This window comes from Mobula hypostoma, chromosome 2 (genome assembly GCF_963921235.1).
Source record: "Mobula hypostoma chromosome 2, sMobHyp1.1, whole genome shotgun sequence".
Taxonomy (NCBI): Eukaryota; Metazoa; Chordata; class Chondrichthyes; order Myliobatiformes; family Myliobatidae; genus Mobula; species Mobula hypostoma.
The window spans coordinates 34,691,153-34,711,313 of record NC_086098.1 but is presented as its reverse complement, the minus strand read 5'-3'; the positions used below and the strand labels follow the sequence as shown (position 1 = coordinate 34,711,313).

The 20,161-nt window shown below is 43.4% G+C and overlaps 1 protein-coding gene across 1 annotated transcript in view; it reads right to left on the bottom strand.

The window, feature by feature from the left end:
* Positions 1-1,888: 1,888 nt before the first annotated feature.
* The window catches only part of LOC134358524 (macoilin-like), a 108,124-nt gene continuing 89,851 nt past the window's right edge, over positions 1,889-20,161 (bottom strand). Inside the window, exons 11-12 of the mRNA XM_063070847.1 lie at positions 4,188-4,362; positions 1,889-2,328 (exon numbers count right to left, since the gene is read on the bottom strand). Coding sequence (XP_062926917.1) covers positions 2,129-2,328; positions 4,188-4,362 — 375 coding nt within the window. The 3' untranslated portion in view covers positions 1,889-2,128. The remainder of the gene's footprint in view (positions 2,329-4,187; positions 4,363-20,161) is intronic.

The window sequence follows — 20,161 nt, the reverse complement described above, 5'->3', positions numbered from 1 at the left end:
AATGCACCGGAAGGCCTTCATCGCTGTTCTGAAAGAGAATCAACATTTTATTGAATGGTTCAGTGATCCCCTCAATTATGCTACTCTCTTCCCATTGCTATCCTGGTAAGCAGTGTCCTCTCTTCATTATGTGACATTTTCTGTTTTCAGCCCAGTGCCATCATTACCAGAGAGTGTGGCCATAGGCCCATGGGTGCGATTAAGATGTATCTAGAGCAGAACACTGTTTCATCTCATGATTCACACAAGGGAATTTTATGCAATAGTATCTGTTCTCGGACAACCTTCAAGCAACAATACTTAGATATACAAAACACTAGACAGTAATCAACCACAAGACATCAAAAACTGTGCATGTTTACTGACACAATATTTGTAATTTGCAGACTAAATAAATAGAATACAACTCTCTTAAAACTCAGTCATCTAGAATCAAAATTTCCAATATCTTGACAATTTGCTTGCAACTGTATAAACCATAAAAACTGCTGCTACCAACAACCACAAGATCGTTTGTGTAAAATAACAACCTCTCTCATGTTGAAGCAGCCTCTATTTTATATTGCCCTAATTATCCAGAACACAGTAAATATAAAACTGGTCCTTGCTCATTTATTGAGAAATATCATTATTATGTTTTAACACAATTAACTGTTTATGGCAGTTTCTATATTACGATACCACCTGGGACCAAACATCAGTTACGAAAAGGGAGCTGCAACATAAGATAGAAATGACAAGTGCAATGCAAAATGTTAGCCTGAGGAGGTTAGACATTTAATTGATGTTGGGAAGAGTGTTACAGTAAATATCAAAGAGTTTCTGTGGAACACCTATTATATTATTACATGATTTGGCCACCACTGCCGGCCCACCAACTGGAGAGTGTCATGGTTAAGGGTCGAAACACTCAGTGAAGGTTGGGAACCACCTGAAGACATCTGCTCCTGGCTGAAGGCTACGGTTACCTTATGAGGTAACTGGAGAATGCACCCTAGCAGGTGTATGTAACAAGTTACAGAGGACATAAAAGTGTTAAATGAAGAAATCGGAGGAGGGAGGGAACGTCGACTCAGACCATGAGAGGCCTGCGTCGGGCATTTTCCTGCCTTACGAAGCGCAGATTGGAAGTCTGTGTGGGGAGCCACTCCTCGCACAGGCTCTAGAGCAATGTGTGGTTAAGTGCCTTTAAACAAAGAGTTCACAAGTACAGTAGTGTTAGCATTTCTGGAATAAGATTAAAAAGGAATTTGCGGATGGATTTTAGTGATAGTATTATTAAATAATTTTCTATTAACAATTCAAGGAAGAGGAACAATGATTCAGCCTTTTCATTTCTTTGAAACTATAGAAGTCTTAAACATCTGAATAATGTTGCTTTTAAGTGATGACATTTTTAATGTGCATATGTTACCCGTTATTATCTTGGTTTTGTTATGCTTTTGGTGAACCCATGAATAAGATCCACAGCAGTGCAAATAATGGACCTGCTCTGCTAGAAATTTGTTCTTGCTTTAGTTCAACTTTAATTCCACCGCACTGTTTTGCAATAATCATCCCTGTGTTTTTTTACGATTTGCTTGTTAATGCCGATTTAGTGTTTAATCCAGCGTTAATTCTCACTGAGTCCCGATGAAGGGTCTCGGCCCGAAAAGTCGACAGCTTACTCTTTTCCATTGATGCTGTCTAGCCTGCTGAGTTCCTCCAGCGTTGTGTGTGTTACTTTGGATTTCCAGCATCTGTAGATTTTCTCGTCTTAATTCTCACTGCTGCTTCAAGCAAAAGAAAAACGTCATAACATGCTGCCATTGTTCAAAGGTTGTATCAATACCAGTTAAGCAGTAAGGTGCTACATGAGGGTCTTCATCAGAATTTATAAAGTTTTGGGTAGATTGATGGACATAATAATGGCCAAATGCTTCCAGATGTCCAAGTTTTCTGAAGAATCCAGCCAATTATATGATACGAAGCACCTTAATTCCATATAATTATAACCTAAAGACCCCTCAAATCCAATCAAAAGATAAATCAGTACTTCTGAATAGAAAAAAAAAGATTCACCTCCTCCAGCATGAAACATGCGTAAAAGGTCATAATAATTAACGGTCAGTTAGGGAGGATAGTGCATTTATTTCTTCAGAGGCTGGTACATTGAAGTATTAGAATCAAGTACAGAATTCCCAGTTTCCACAAATTTAGAGGAATAGTGTGAAGTTGCCGGACTGAGTGTATTTGCCACACTGTAAGTGATCCCTGGCATAACTGCCATAACTTCGGCAACCTTCTGTTTGAGCTCTTCAATTTCCTGATCTTGTTGAATTATATGTCCTGCAAAACAAAAGTAATGCATAATAATTTATGTTAAGTATATGTCAGGTTGCATATCCTCTGGTAGCCTCTGTTTTTAAATGTTTATTGCCTTTGTTCATTCCCGGTGGAAAGGAAGGAGATAGCAAAATCAAGACTTCTTTACATAGTAAGCAATACTCATGGTCCTGCTCATGGACTGTTGGTCCCACTCCCATCAGGGGAGATGCAACATCCACACCAGGACCACCAGACTCAAATGACAGTTACTTCCCCCAAGACATCAGGCTGTTCAATACCCCCACCCATTAACCCACCCCACCACACTCCCCACCTCCACTACATTACCATCTCTTGTCAAAGTTATCTTATGTACATATCTTCTGCATGTAGTGTCACACCAGACCATAAGACATAGAAACAGAATTAGGCCATTTGACCCGTCGAGTCTGCTCCGCCATTCAATCATGGCTCATCCCTTTTTCCTCTTCTCAGTCCCACTTCCCGATCTCCTCCCTGTGACCTTTGAAGCTGTGACCAGTCAAGAACCTATCAATCTTCACCTTAAATACACCCAATGACCTGGCCTCCACAGCTACCTGCGATAACAAATTTCACAAATTCACCACCCTCTGGCTAAAGAAATTTCTCCGCATCTCTGTTTTAAATGAACGCCCCTCTATCCTGAGGCTGTGCCCTCTTGTCCTAGGCTCCCCCACCAGGGGAAACATCCTTTCCACATCTACTCTGTCTAGGCCTTTCAACATTCAAAAGGTTTCAATGAAATCCTCTCCCATCCTTCCAAATTCCAGCGAGTATAGACCCAGAGCCATCAAATGTTCCTCGCATGATAACCCTTTCAATCCTTGTGAACGTCCTCCAGACCCTCTCCAATGCCAGCATATCTCTTCTAAGATGAGGAGCCCAAAACTGTTCTTAATACCCAAGGTGAGGCCTCACCAGTGCATTATAAAGCCTCAGCATCACCATCCCTGCTTTTATATTCTAGATCTCTTGAAATGAATGCTAGGATTGCATTTGCCTTCCTCACCACTAACTCTACCTGCAAGTTAACCTTTAGGGTGTTTTGCACTAGGACTCCCAAGTCCCTTTGCATCTCAGATTTTTGGAATTTCTCCCTGTTTAGAAAATAGTCTGCACATTTATTTCTACTACCAAAGTGCATGACCATGTATTTTCCAACATTGTATACATACAATCAGACTATGTATATAAGCTAACCCTAAGTATATACATTTTAATGTGGTTTTGTGTTCTTTATGCTTATTGTGTTATATTTTTCATTTTCGTTTACATTTGTGTATTGACAAATGACAATAAAGAATCTTTTTTTGTGGGGGGAGGGTAGCCGCCAACAGCATATCGCCACGAGGGGAGGGTCCTTTCACTCCCTGAACCTGTTTTATTCATAGGAGCAGCATGGTTCAGTGGTTAGAGTCGTATCTAGAAACAGCACAAAAATAGATGGAAGAGCATGTGTACCAAACAGGGGAAGTAAAGCACCAGGAAAGAGTAAGCCAGGACAACAAGGATGCATCCCTCTCTGTCCATCTTAAGGCTTGTTCTTTTCTAACTGTGCCTCATGTATTTTACAAGTGGTAAAACTGAAAACCCAGACACGTGGCAAACTGGCCCTCAATGTGTCATTTGTCAATAAATCACATTGACACATGTCAATATGTCAGCTTTTACTGTTGGATTGTAAAACACAGGGGCAGTTATGTTATGGCGGATTTTTCTTCTGCTAACCTCCATGCCCCAAAAACATACTACCACACTTAATTCTCAAAAAAGCCACAATGATTCATTTCAGCTCTATGAACAATAACGATGACTTTAACATTGCGAACGCTACTTACCTTGTGCAATCTCTAGTTGTCTCCTGGCATCTCCGAGAGCAGAGAAAAGGTCCAGTTTGATCCTGGTCTCTGCACTGAGATTGGTTTCTAAGTGCTGAGTTTTATCCTGCATGGCTGTAAGAGCTGCCATCAGCATTTCAGTCTCCTGTTCAGTTTCTTTATACTTACAGAGTTCCTGCAGTAAAGTGATAAAAGCAACCAATTCAGATCATTTTTCAATACTGTCATCTTAATTAGAATCATCAAAACTCTGTTTGGAAAAGGGTTTACCCACTTAAGTCTGATTTTTTTTTTAAAACCCCATTCTCCTGCTTTCTCCCTGTAACCTTACTCCAAGCCCAGAAGATCCTTCCTTAGAAAAGTGGCTCATAGTTGCTCACTGTCTTCCAAATGTGATTGGACCAATGCCTCAGAAAGCCTCGCCAGTACATTCTTCCCCTCATCAAAATGAATGCTCCAATTGCATTTGTCTTCGTTGCTAGCAAATCAATCTGCAAGCTAATCTTCAGGAAACCCTGAACTAGACCTTCCGAGTCCCTCTATGCCTCTGAATTCTGAATTCTCTCCATCATTAGAAAAGACCCAATATTTTCATTCTCCCTACCAAAGTGCCTGAGCATACACTTCCCTGTGGTATATTCTGTTTGCCTACTCTCACAACCTATCCAAACTCCTCTGCAGGCTCCCTGCCTTCATGCAACATTACCTGCCCCTCCATCTATCTAGTTATTATCCACAAATCTGGTCACAATGACATCCATTCCTTCATTCCAGATTATTAATGTGTAAAGTAAAAAGTTCCGACCCCCGCAGAATTCCACCAGTCACCAGCAGCCATCCTGAAAGTAACTCCTTTATTCCCACAATCTGACTTCTGCCAGTCAGCCAGCCTTGGCTATAACACCATCTTGTTTAGCAGCCTTATGTACGGTATCTTGCCAAAGGGCTTCTGAAAATCCAAATAATAATCTCATTCAACTCTCCTTTGTCTAACATGTTCAAAGAATTCCAACTGGTTTGTTGGGTAACTAAACTGTGCTGACTTTGCCTTATTTTCATATGCAGTGGATTCCAGTTGATTGTGCCATCAATTAATCAGGGCAACACTTGAAGAGCTTGCTCATACACCGGGGTGCTCTCTTCAGTTTCCTGATGAGGTAACCGCAGCCTTTGGCCAGAAGCAGATGATGTCAGGTGGTGCCCAACCTTCACTGAGTGTTTCAACCTTTAACCACTACACTCCCCAGTTGGCGGGTCAGCAGTGGTGGCCAAGTCACTGCCCATCTGCTCCTGACTTCCAGCTCAACTCCCCACACCTGCTCCATTTCCAGCAAGAGGCCCTTTCTGTTTCCTCCCCCATCCTGCGAGCTGCTTGGTTCTTGATCTTTTCATCAAGGCCCAGCACAGACAGCAACCTCCGTGCCAACCTTGCTGGGATCCCTCTACAGCTCATCTCCACGGGGAATAGACACGCCTGCCATCCTTTGTCCCCAAACTCCTCGACTAAAGATCGGTACCTCAGGCCCTTTCTGTCATGACCCTAGTCACATCCTTCCTCCCATGGTACTGTGAGCTCCACCAGGATGATTTTCTCATCTTCAGTGGACCACAGTACGATGTCTGGTCAAAGTGCGGTTTGCACCACCTCCAGGAACTGCAGCTTCCTTCCACATCAACACTCATCTGGCACTTTGCAGCAGATTGGATTTCGGCCTCGTTGATATGACTGGTGTGGCCCTCTCCTTCATGAAAATGACTGCCCTATTTGCCTCTCTGCCAGCTGGTCTCTCTTTACACCTCTCCCACCCCAGTGTGTCAGGAAGGGACAGGAGGACCTTGTCGTGGTGTCACCTTTACCCTCCTTGTGTTAAAGCTGTTTTGCATCCTTCCAGTATGTGTGTTAGTGAACCCCGCTGACCACAAACCTTGCAGTTAGGGTCCTCTCTCATCCCCCATGTGTGTAGTTGTGGTGGTGTAGGGAGAGTGTCAAACACAGACCGCAGGAGGAAGGAAATGCAGAAGGGCTCCAGTCTCCAAAGCTCTGCCCAAGAGATCTTGCACTTGGGAACATCCCATTTCGTCCCCAACTCCGCCACCTTCCTCAACTGCCTTTTGTCCTCGTGATTTCATACCTCTGTCTGGACCATGTCATGCCTATCCCTTGCACTAGTACTCCCCCATCATCGGAAATGTGCAGAGCCGAGGCCTTGCCGTCCCAGGAATGGGTTGCCGGTGATGTCTGTCAATCGCAGGGGGCTCACTATAGCCGAGTTGGCGGCCCACTTTTGGCCTGATCTTGTTGTGACTCCTGCTTGGTTCATCTGCTTGTCATCGGAGCCCCTCAGAGTTAACACAACTCTACACTTTGCCACCTTGGACTCCTCCGCTACCGATGACAATGGGAGCTGTTGCTGGCCTGATCTTATGTACAGCCCTACTGAAGAAAAACTTGGAGGTCTGACCGCCTGGTTGTAAAGTGGACTGAAGTGAAGCATAGCTTGAATCCTCCCAGGTAGCTGGTGATCATGTCTCACGTTACTGGTGGGATATGGTAGTGGTCCAGCCCAGGCTGGATGAGGATGGGTGGAATTGATCTGTTGGCGTTGGCTAGGTCAAACCAGACAACTGTTAGGTCACCTTTCTTCTGCAAGGCCTCCTGGATCAATTGGCTGATTATTGAGATGTGTTCAAGGCACCCAGAAAAAGCACCTTGGGAATAAAGCACCCTTCAGCCATTTTCCAGCTTGGTGGGATAGAGCCTTTTGTCCAAATCTTCCTCATTATCTTTCACAACCTCCAGAGGAGCTTTGGGCATTTCTTACATACCTTGTCGGGTATACCACTTGGTCCTGGGGTGGCAGATGACTTTGCTCTCTTGACGATATCCTGGATCTCTTGCCACAGGGGCTCTGCCATGTTCAGCACAGCTGCTGGGATTCTTGGTTGGGGGACTTTTGGACTGAATTCTCGACCCTGATTCCTACGGGGATCGCTGTGTGATTCCTGCAGAAATTCTTCCAGCTCTTGCTTTGAGCTGGTTGGTGCCAGATTTTCACTGGTTAAGAAGACCCCTGGTGAACCTGAATGGCTTTTTAAAACAACTGTTCCCTCCTCTCTTTCTCCGTTCTTCCTCACAGTTTGACACCTTCTTTCTCGTCAGGTGAACAGTTTATGAATTGGTTGTTCAGGGTCTTTATCCTGCGTCTCAGGTGGTGAATCTCCCTTTCCCTCCTGTTCGATTGCCATGATGGTTTAAGATCCCCCTTTTTCTCCATTGGGCCAAATCGCTCTTAAGTTGAACACAATGGCTGTGAGGGAGCCAATTTTCTGTAGACAGGCCTTGCCAATGTAGCTTCCAAGAAGCAATCCAGGTCATCATCAAACTGCTTCCAAGATACATTGTCTGAAGGTTCTGGCCATCTGATCCTCTCTTTCCTTGATGAATGTATTAGGGTGACAGAGGGGGCACTCACTTGGTCTCTTCGTTGGCACTAGGTGGCTCAGGTGCGGAGAGATCTTCAGCTGTGTGAGGTGCTTCCCAGCTGGAGTTTTCCATCGTCTGACCGGGTGTTGAGTCTGTGCATTACACTTGACTCACCTTTGTTCTGCGGCTGGACCTGCTTCGGTGTATCGTGAGGCCTCTGATGTTTTTGCAGATTTTGCTGCAATGGCAACTTTCCAACGAATGCCTCCCTGGTCAATGTTGTTTGCTTGAGTCTTCGTGTTACGATATTTACAGTCCTGGCCATTACCATTATGTCTGTCCTAAACCTAAGCAAGAAAATTGCCGGGACTCCCTTTATTTGGGGCACTCTGCTACTTTATGGAGCAGGAAAATAATGCCAAACAGTTTCTAACTAGTGTCAGTTGCAAGAACTTGTGTGGGCATTAAGACAGTACATCGTGCTTAGAGCAAACAGTTTTTAAGTAGCATCAGTTGACCATAAAGACCATAAGATATAGCAGCAGAATTAGACCATTTGGCCCATTTTGTCATGGCTGATCCAGTGTTCCTCTCAGCCCCAGTCTCCTGCCTTCTCCCCTTATCCCTTCATGCCCTGACCAATCAGGAATTTATCAATCTCTGCCTTAAATATACACAAAGACTTGGCCTCCGCTGCTGCCAGTGGCAAGGTATTCCACAGATTTATCACTCTCTGGTAAAGAAAATCCTCCTCATCTCTATTCTAAAAGGATGCCCTCTATTCTGAGGCTGTGTTCTCTGGTCTTAGACTCTCCCACTACAGGAAACATCCTCTCCACATCCATTCTGTCAAGGCCTTTCAGCATTCGACAGGTTTCAATGAGGTCATCCCTCACTCTTCTGAATTCTAGTGAATACAGGTCCAGAGCTATCAAACGCTCTTATATGACAAGCCATTCAAGCCTGGAATCATTTTCATGAATCTCCTTGAACCCTCTCCAGTTTCAGCACAACCTTTCTAAGATAAGGTGCCCAAAACTGCTGACAATACTCCAAGTGAGGCCTCACCAGTGCTTTACAAAGTTTCAGCATTGCATGCTTGCTTTTATATTCTAGCCCACTTGAAATGAATGCTAACATGGCATTTGCCTTCTTCACCACAGTCTCAATCTGCAAATTAACCTTCAGGGAATCTGGCATAAGAGCTCCCAAGTCCCTTTGCACCTCGATTTTTTTGTATTTTCTCTCCATTTAGAAAATAGTCAACCCTTTCATTTCTTCCACCGAAGTGCATGACTATATACTTCCCCACACTATTCCATCTGTCATTTTTTTGCCTATTCTCTTAATCTGTCTAAGTCCGTCTATAGCTGCTCGCCATCCTCAAAACTAGCTGTCCCTCCACCTACTTCATATCATCTGCAAACTTTTCGACAAAGCCGTCAATTCCATCAACCAAATTTTTGACATATAACATAAAAAGAATCAGCTTCAACACAGCCCCCTGTGAAACCATTAGTCACCGGCAGCCAGCCAGAAAAGGCTCCCTTTATTCCTGCTCTTTGGCTCCTGCCAATCTGCCACTGCTTTATCCATGCCAGAATCTTTCCTGTAATACCATGGGCCTGTAGCTTGTTCAGCAGTCACGTGTGTGCACCTTGTCAAAGGCCTTCTGAAAATCCAAGTACACTTCATCAACTGATTCTCCTTTGTCTATCTTGCTTGTTGTTTCTTCAAAGAATTCCAACAGATTTGTCAGGCACGATTTTCCCTTGAGAAAACTATGCTGACTATGGTCTATTTTATCATGTACCTCCAAGGACCCTGAGACCTCATCCTTAGTAATCGACTCCAACACCTTCCAAACCACTGAGGTCAGACTAACTGGCTTATAGTTTCCTTTCTTCTTTCTCTCTCCCTTCTTGAAGAGTGGAGTGACATTTGCAATTTTCCAGTCTTCCAGAATCTAGTGATTTTTTTAAAGATCATTACTAATGCCTTCATGATCTCTTCAGCCACCTTTCAGAACTCTGAGGAGTACACCACCTAGTCAAGGTGACTTATCTACCTTTAGACCTTTCTGTTTCCCAAGAACCTTCTCTATAGTTATGGTAACTTCACACACTTCATGCCCCCTGACACCTGGAACTTCCACCATGCTGCTAGTGTCTTCCACAGTGAACATTTGTCCAAGATACTTATTCAGTTCCTCCCCCATTTCCTTGTCTCCAATTACTACCTCTACAGCATTGTTTTCCAGCAGTCCGATATCCACTCTCGCCTCTCCTTTACACTTCATGCATCTGAAGAAACATTTGGTATCCTCTTTGATATTGCTGGCTAAGTTACTTTTGCTTTCCTTCTTTACCTTGTTAATGACTTTTTTAGTTGCCTTCTGTTGGTTTTTAAAAGCTTCTCAATCCCCTAACTACCAACTAATTTTTGTTCTATTATATGCCCGCTCGTTGGCTTTTATTTCAGCTTTGACTTCCTTTGTTAGCCATGTTGTGTCATCTTAGCTTTAGAATAATTCTTCCTCTTTGGGATGTATATATCCTGTGCCTTCCAAATTGCTTCCAGAAATTCCAGCCATTGCTGCTCTGCCATCATCCCTGCCAGTGTTCTTTTCCAATCAATTTTGGCCAAATCCTCTCTCACACTTCTGTAATTCCATTTACTCCATTGTAACACTGTTACATCTGACTTTAGCTTCTCCTTCTCAAATTCATTGGTGAATTTGATCATATTATGATCTCTTCCCCTAAGGTTTCTTTTACTTTAACCTCTTTAATCAATTCTGGTTCATTGCACAACACCCAATCCAGAATAGCTGATCCTCTAGTGGACTCAACCATGAGCTGTTCTAAAAAGCCTTCTCATAGGCATTCTAGAAATTCCCCCTCCTAGAATCCAGCAGCAACCTGATTTTCTCAATCTGTCTGCATATTGACTATTGTAACATTGCCCTTTTGGCATGCATTTTCTATCTCCCTTTGTAATTTGTAGGCCACATCTTTACTACTGTTTGGGGGCCGGTATGCAACTCCCATCAGAGTCTTTTTTTACCCTTGCAGTTCCCTCATTCTATCCACAATGATTCAACACCTTCCCATCCCATGTCAATTCTTTCTAAAGATTTGATTTCATTTTTTACCAACAGAGCAACACTACCTATCCTTTCAATACAATGTGTATCCTTCGACATGAAGCTCTCTTTCACCCATGATTCAGTGATGCCTACATCATACCTGCCGATGTAACTGTGCTGCAAGTTCATCTACCTTATTCTGTATACTGCGCATTCAAATATAACACTTTCTGTCCTGTATTCAACCTTTTCAATTTTGTCTGCCTTTTACATTACAATTCATCCTGTTGACTGAAATTTTGCCCTATCAGCAGCCTCTTCTCACTACACTTTGCCTCCGTTTGTAAACCAGCTAGCTCATCTTCACCACCATCATCCGCCTTTCCTACAACACTTCTTGCAATGAAATATACGCTCAGGTTCCCATTCCCCTGAAACTCTAAATTAAACCCCAAATTAAACCCCACTGTGCAGCATTAACAAACTCTCCAGCTAGAATATTAGTCCCTTTCCAGTTCAGGTGCTAACTGTCCCTCCTTTACAGGTCCCACCTTCCCTGAAAGAGAGCCCAATGATCCAAAAATTTTCTTTCCTCCCTCTTAAACCAACTCCTTAGTCATGTATTAAACAATATAATTTTCCTATTTCTGGCCTCACTAGCACGTGGCATGGGTAGCAATCCTGAGATCACAACTCTGGTGGTCCTGCCCTTTAACTCCCTGAACTCCCTATGCAGAACCTCATCACTCATCCTACCCAAATCATTGATACCTACATGGACCACGACTTCTGGCTTCTCAGTTAAGAATGCTGAGGAATCAATCTGAGATATCCCGGACCCTGGAACCTGGGAGGTGTCATACCATCCAGGAATCTTGTTCTCACCCACAGAACCTCCTGTCCATTCCCCTGACTAACGAACGCCCTATCACCACAGTGTACCTCTTCTCCCCACCTCCCTTCTGAGTCACAGAGGCAGACCCAGTGCCAGAGACCCGAGCATTGTGACTTTCCTCTGTTATGTCATTCCCCCCACCCCCCGACAGTAACCAAAGTGATATACCTGTCATTGAGGGGGATGGCCACAGGGATACTCTGCACTGGCTCCTTAACCCCTTTCCCCTTCCTGACTGTCATCCAGTTTCTTGTGTCCTGCTCCTTGGGTGTAACTACCCCCCTGTATCTATCCCTAGCTGAGCAGATATAAGGAGAACAAAAAAACTTGAGCATTTTTTTCCTTTGCTGTCTCTGAGTGAAACCTTTCTTTGATGAAACCTCAAAGAGCTAAAGCCTCAAGATCCCAACTCTCACTCTGGTCCCAATGTGTGCCAGTTAATCACAATCCATTGTACCTCCAAGAATTTTAAAATTTCATTTTAATGATATTGTAAAATCTTACTAACCACCAACATTAGGCTAACTGGTATATAATTTCCCTTTTTTTTTTATCTCCATCCCTTCTTAAACAAAGGTGTTACTTATGTGATTTTTCAGTCCTCTAGGACTTTCCCTGACTCTAGTGATTCTTGAAGGATCACTACTAATGTCTCCATAATCACTTCAGCGAACTGTTTCAGAACCCTGGGGTGTATTCCATCAGATGATTCATCCACATTCCAGCCTTTCACGTTCCCAGCACCTTTTTCTTAGTAATGGCCACAGCATTCACATCTGCCCCCTGACTCTTTTGAATTTCTGGTATGTTATTAGTGTCTTTCCTTGTGAAGACCTGACTTTCTCTTCCATTTCCCTGCTTCCCATTACTACTTCTCCAGCATCATTTTCAACTGGTCCAATGTCCACTTTTGTCTCTACACTTTATGCACCTAAAAAAGAAGCTTCTGGAGTCTCCTTTTACATTATTGGCTAATTTACCCTTGTATTTCATCTTCTCCTTTTTAGCTGTTTCAGTTATCCGTTGTTCTATTTTAAAGGCTTCCCAACCCCTTGGCTGCCCACTAATCTTTGCCATATTGCATACCTTCTGTTATTCTTTTACGTTGCTCCTGACTCCCCTTGCCAGCCATAGTTGAACTGTCCTCCCTTCAGTCTCCTCCTTCCTCTATGGGAGGAAGTTCTTCTGCGTCTCCCAATTTACCCCAGGAAACCCACTATTGCTGCTCCACCATCTTTCCTGCTGGGATCCCCTTCCAGTCTATTCTGGCCTGCTCTCCCCCAAGGTTCTATAGTTACCTTTACTCATCCGTACTACCATTACATCGGATTTCAGCTTCTCTCTCTCAAACTGCAGGATGAATTCTATTTTATTATTGTCACTGCCTCCTAAGGATTCCTTCACCTTAAGCTCCTTGATCAAGTCTCCCTCATCACACAACACCAAATTCACTACAGTCTGTTCCTTAGTGGCATCTACCACAAGCTAATCTAAAATGGCATCTTGTAGATATTCCATGAATTTCTTTTCTTAAGGTCAACTACCAACCTGATTTTCACTGCCAATCTGAATATTGAAGTCCCCTCTGATCTCACTGTAACAGTACCTTTCGCGCATTCCTTTTCTAACTCCTGGCGTATTTTGTACCCCATGTCTTGACCTTTATCCAGAGAGCTGTACATAACTCCCATCTGAGTCTTTTTTACCTTTGCAGCTCCTCAAATCCACACACATAAGGTTCTACATCATCTGATCCTATATTGCTCCTTGCTGCCAACAGAGCTGGCCCGTCCCTTCTGCCCATCTGCCTTGCCTTGTCAATAGGATGCAGATCCTGGGATATTTAGCTCACGGCTCTGATACCTATTCAGCCCCGTCTCTGTGATGATATCTGTGCTGTAAACTCATTAATCTTGTTATCTACACAACGTACATTCAAATACAACATCCTCAGTCATGTATTCATTACCTCCCTTTCTAGTCACCCTGATGTTGCCTGAAGCTAGATTTCTAAACCCTTTCTGAACTCTCTATCCTATTTTTTTTATTTGGAGAGTTTAATAATCTTTCCTGTGCTTCACTTCTCTTTAAACTTTTCCTCACTCTACCGTACTATTGAAACCCCCCTCCTCCCACTGATTAGCTTAAGACCCTAGTGATGCAATTCACCACGACTCTGCTCCTAACATGATTCAAGTGAAGCCGTCCTGTCAGAATGGCTTCCTCCTTTCCCCTGGTGGTGGCAATGCTCCAAGAGTCCAACACACACAACACGCTGGAGGAACTCAGCAGGTCGGGCAGCATCCGCGGAAATGAACAGTCAACGTTTCCACGGATGCTGCCCGACCTGCTGAGTTCCTCCAGCATTTTGTGCGTGTTGCTTTGACCCCAGCATCTGCAGAGTATTTTGTGTCTCCAAGAATTCAAACCCGCTTCTCTGTCACCAATCTTTGAGCTATGCGTATATTTCTTTTGTCTCAATGACACTGTGCCAATTGGGTAGTAATTCAGACATTCCAAAGGACAGAGACCTATAGACCTATGGATGTTCAAAGAAACTAAGAACTTGCGGATAGGGCACACAGAATAGACTTGTTACATATCAGCCCCATTCCTTTTCAATGGTGGAATATGTTGAAGGACAACATGATCTGATCTTCAATTACTCAAGCATCTTATTAGCTACAAAGCACATGATGGTTCTTCCCATGTTAATGTCTGCTCCAGATCAAAGGAACATCTTTATACACAGTTCATTCATTCATTCATTATATGCCATGTCATATGAGGTGGGTGATCATGGTCTTGACCATGATTGTTTCTGGCAAATTTTTCTAGAGAAGTGGTTTGCTATTGCCTTCTTCTGGTCAGTGTCTTTACAAGACAGGACACCGCATCTATTATCAATACTCTTCAGAGGTTGTCTCCCTAGTTTCAGTGGTCACATAACCAGGCCTTGGTGAGACCACACCTGGAGTATTGTGTGCAGTTTTGGTCCCCTAATCTGAGGAAAGACATCTTTGCCATAGAGGGAGTACAAAGAAGGTTCACCAGATTGATTCCTGGGATGGCAGGACTTTCATATGAAGAAAGACTGGATGAACTGGGCTTGTACTCGTTGGAATTTAGAAGATTGAGGGGGGATCTGATTGAAACGTATAAGATCCTAAAGGGATTGGACAGGCTAGATGCAGGAAGATTGTTCCCGATGTTGGGGAAGTCCAGAACAAGGGGTCACAGTTTGAGGATAGAGGGGAAGCCTTTTAGGACCGAGATTAGGAAAAACTTCTTCACACAGAGAGTGGTGAATCTGTGGAATTCTCTGCCACAGCAAACTGTTGAGGCCAGTTCATTGGCTATGTTTAAGAGGGAGTTAGATATGGCCCTTGTGGCTACAGGGGTCAGGGGGTCTGGAGGGAAGGCTGGGGCGGGGTTCTGAGTTGGATGATCAGCCATGATCATAATAAATGGCGGTGCAGGCTCGAAGGGCCGAATGGCCTACTCCTGCACCTATTTTCTATGTTTCTATGTTTCTATATGTACCAGCTGCTCATACGACCATCTACCATTTGCTCTCGTGGCTTCACGTGGCCCTTACGGGGAGTCTAAGCAAGTGTTACACCTTGACCTGCAAGCTAGCGGAGGGAAGGAGCGTTTTACACCTCCTTTAGTAGAGAAGTATCTCCACCTCGCCACCCTTTATGTACAGTATAAACTAATAGCATAGTTTAAATAATAATAAATCTGTTTAATAGTGCAATCACAGGCATATTTATTGTTCATACTGATGTTCAAAGTTCAAATAAAATTTGTTATCAAAGAACATGTAGTCACCACATACAAGCCTGAGATTGTGTGGTCTTTCATTGAATCTATTAAGGTTAGTATTCCATTATGGATTTATTGAGTCTGCCCACAAGAAAATGAATCTCAAGATTGTACTTGGTTATATATTTGTACTTCGGTATTAATCTTTGAACATTGATTTTTGAACAGTAAATACAAGTGACACAATAAAATCAATGAAAGACCACCCCCGACATGATGGACAAACCAGCAATGTGCAAAAGACAACAGTGCAAATACAAAAATTAAAAAAATAATAATAATAAATAAATATGAAATAAATATTGAGAGCTTGAGATGAAGAGTCCTTGAAAGTGAGTCCATTGGTTATAAGAAAAGTTTTCTGACGGGGTGAGTGAAGTTGAGTGAAATTATCCCCTCTGGTTCAAGAGCGATTGTTGAGGGGTAATAACTGTTCCTGAACCCGATGGTGTGAGTCCTGAGGCTTCTGTACCTTCTTCCCGATGGCCTGGGTAGTGAGGGTCCTTGTTGATGGACGCTGCTTTCCTGTGACAGCGCTCTGTGTAGAAGCGCTTTATGGCGGGGAGGCTTTACCTGTGATGGACTGGGCCGTATCCGCTACTCTTTGTAGGATTTTCCATTCAAGTGCATTGGAATTTCCATACCAGGCCATGATGCAACCTGTCAGTATACTCTCCGTCACACCATCACACACCTATAGATGTTTGCAAAGTTTTAGGTAACATGTCAAATCCTTGCAAGCTTCTAAGAAAGTAAAAGTGCTGAGGTGCTTTCTTCGTAATGGTATTTATGTGTTGGACGCAGGACAGGTCCTCTGAAATGATAACACCAAGGATTTTAAAGTTGCTGACCCTCTCCACCTCTAATCCCCGATGAGGAATGGCTCATGGATTTACGGTTTCCTCATCCTGAAGTTAATAATCAGCTCCTTGTTCTTGCTGATTTTGAGTGAGATGTTGTTGTTATGGCACCACTCAGCCAGAATATTCAATCTCCCTTCTACATGCTAACTCGTCACCAATTTTGCTTTGGCCAGTGACAGTGGTGTCATTGACAAGTTTTATTAAGGCCTTGGAGCTCAGATGTTAAGCACTAGAAGTGCCCAAGTTGATATCTACGCCTCCACCAACACAGCGTTTCTAAAGGTGTTGATTTTTCTAAGCTGCATATGTCAACCAGCTCTAGAGCCCTAACCTACAGCTATCATTCCCAATGATTGGCATCAGAAAACGAGTATTCTTAAGCTGTTTGAAGTGGGTACAGAAGTGTACTTTGCAGCAGCAGTTAGTAATTTACATAATTATGAATAAAAATTAATTGCCATGACTAGCTTCCATTCTCCAAAATCCAATAACACTGATTTTTTTCTAATGTTATAAAATTTCTCAATAATCCTGTTTCTTGTGACAATGTTAAATTAAACAAAAAGTTAAACAAGCAATATCAATGTTGTATCAACTGAGCGACCTTGAAACTGTTTGTGCAGTTCAAAGAAGTTACCCAAGACTGTGTGGTTAACAGTCTTTAACAGTGACTTTTCAGTGCCAATTTTGAAAAGTCTTATTCAGCACTTTGTCTAGTTTAGAGGGATACAGAGTAATATCAACACTTTAAACCACAAGCTTTTGCCAGAAAGTAGGGTATAGAACCAGACTCTTTATTTGATATGTTAATGAAAAACATAACAAGATTCTACAAGTTTAGTGTTTACTTCCTTTCCAACACACTTCAGGTGTCATACCCTACTGATCCATACTCTCTTTCACTCTTATCTCCAGTATTTTTCCTTGCAGAGTTTATTTTCAATCTGTTGCCACTGGCACGCAGCTAATCCTCACACCTGCCAACCAGCCAGACTGCCACCTAGTGCTCACTTAATGTTATTGCACCCAACCAACAAATCACTGTGCCACCCAGTCCTTGGCAACCACTCAACCAGCCACACAGTTAATTTCTTCAACTTCTGGTAATTTCTCCTCTTTCCCTCCTTTACTCATTTTTCATTCCCCATTCTCATTACCCTCTCACCCTTTCGCTTCTCCTCACTTGCCCATCACCTTCCTCTGCTTTTCCTCCTTCCCTTTCTTCCATGACCGACACTCCTCTCCTATCAGATTCCTTCTTCCTCAGCCCTTTATCTCTTCCACCTATGCTCGCCCAGCTTCTTACTTCTGCCCACCTACACACACCCACCTTCACTCTCAGCTGGTCTCGCCTATCACCTACCAGCTTGTAAACTTTCATGTACCGCCCCCCCCCCCCCCCACTCCCCTGTCCTATTCTGGCTTCTGCCCTTTCCTGTCCAATCCTAATAAGGGGTCTCGGCCTAAAACATTATTGTTTGTTCCTCTCCATTGATGCTGCCTGGCTTGCCCAATTCCTCCAGCATTTCACCCAATACCATCGCATCCAGCCAATCCACCTCAGCACCACTCAGTGTTCACCCTATACTATTGCACCCAAACCAACAGCCACAGCACCACCCAGTGTTCACCCTATACTATTGCACCCAAACCAACAGCCACAGCACCACCCAGTGTTCACCCTATACTATTGCACCCAAACCAACAGCCACAGCACCACCCAGTGTTCACCCTATACTATTGCACCCAAACCAACAGCCACAGCGCCACCCAGTGTTCACCCTATACTATTGCACCTTGCCAATAGCCCACCTTGGCAAATGATGGGAACAAGGCAACATCTGGTCACTAATGCCAGAAAAAAGTAGCAGCTTATCTGAGAGTGGCAGGCCTTCCAGCAGCGAAGAGATATCTACTCTCCACAAAGAGCCAAAAGGATTGCCTGTAAGGTTTGGACTGTGTTCTCTGATAATTCCCAGTGAAGATAAAGAGATTAAGATTTTTTTAAAGATTAGCTTTGTTTAAGACATGTACTATGATACATCAAAACATGCTGTGAAATACATGGCCTGTATTAATGATCAACAGTCCAAGGATGTGCTGCAAGTGTAGCCATGCATCCGGAGGCAACATAGCCAGCCCACAGCTTAGCAACTCTAACCCTAACCCAAACGTCTTTGAAACGTGGGAGGAAACCAGAGCACATGGAGAAAACACATGCGGCCACAGGGTGAATGTACAGACTCCTCATCGATAGCGGTGGAAATGGAACCCCGATCACTGGTGCTGTAAAATATTATGCTGACTTCTATGCTACTGTGTCGCCCACCAGCGTTGTTTCCTCCCCCCTTGATCAGATGCTTATGGCAAAATACATTTCATCCAACAGTAGGGGATTAAATGTCTGCAAGACTTACTTTACTTCATCAATAAATAAAGCCTGGGCAATCTGCTTAGAAACAAGCTCAGGTGTGCAGTTCTGAAGCTCCTGTTTGACATGACCCAACCAGTGATGCCAATGAACATCCAGTGATCTTGGATGAAAGCCAAGGGTCCTCAGGATCTAGTTGGTGGAACTGTCACCGCCTGCATACACACACACACACCTCGATAATAAGTATACTTTGAACCTTTGAACCACACTTTACTGGTGCACAAGGAGAACAGTCTAAACCCTGCCACAGAGGTGCTCTGAAGTTGCAGCTCAAAATTGCCAATTCTTATACAAGTACCGATCCAATTGAAACATTGTGCACTTCTGAATCCCTTTACTTGCATATCTAAGGACAAATTATAATGCATATTTCAGGTGTTACTAACCAATAAAATCTATGAGTTAAAGACCAATATGATGAGAACCAGTAAAATAGCTTGTATGCCTTATAATCCTTTGTATTTTTGTTTTGGTATACCCGGCGCAATGGCTCCCAGAAAAGCGTGCGATACAGAGTTCAAGGTTAACTTGCTAGCAAGGGTGACTGCACAGTGCTTGCACACCTTCTTCAACCTTGCCTTGCTGCAACCTTCACAACGCACCGAATTCATGTTACACCAAAGTACATGGAGGCACCTTCATGACCCCCCACAGCCCCAATGACCCTGTGAGCTCAGTGTTTGAGGCTGACGTAAATGATCTATCAGGAGGGTGAATCTGTGGAAGGCACCATACCCGCCTGAGTACTGAGGGCCTATGATGATCAGCTTGCAGGACTGGTTACAGATATCTTCACCCCCTTGCCTTAGCAATCTGAGGAACCCACCTGATTCAAGCAGGCATCAATCATACTGGTGCCCAAAAAGAACATGGTTTACTGCCTCACTGACTATTGTCCAGCAGTTCTTATATCCACCATGATGAATTGCCTTGAGAGATTGGCGATGAAATATATCAACTTCTTTTTCTATTATATCTCAATGACTTGGATGACGGAATTGATGGCTTTGTGGCCAAGTCTGCCGATGAGATGAAGATAGGTGGAGAGGCAGGTAGTTTTGAGAAGTAGAGAGGCTATAAAAGGACTTAGATTCAGTGAATGGGCAAAGAAGTGGCAGATGGAATACAGTGTCATGGTCATGCAATTTGTTAGAAGAAATAAAAGCATAGACTATTTCCTAAACAGAGAGAAAATTCAAAAATCTGAGGTGCAAAGGGACCTAGTCCTTATGCAGGATTCCCTAAAGGTTAGTTTGTAGATTGAGTCCGTGATGTTAGCATTCATTTCAAGTGGACTAGAATATAAAAACAAGGATGTAATATTGAGGCTTTATAAAGGACTGTAAGACCTCTCTTGGAGTACTGTGTGGAGTTTTGGGCCCCTTATCTAAGAAAGAATTGGTGAGGGTTCAAAGGAGGGTCACAAAAATTTTTCCAGGATT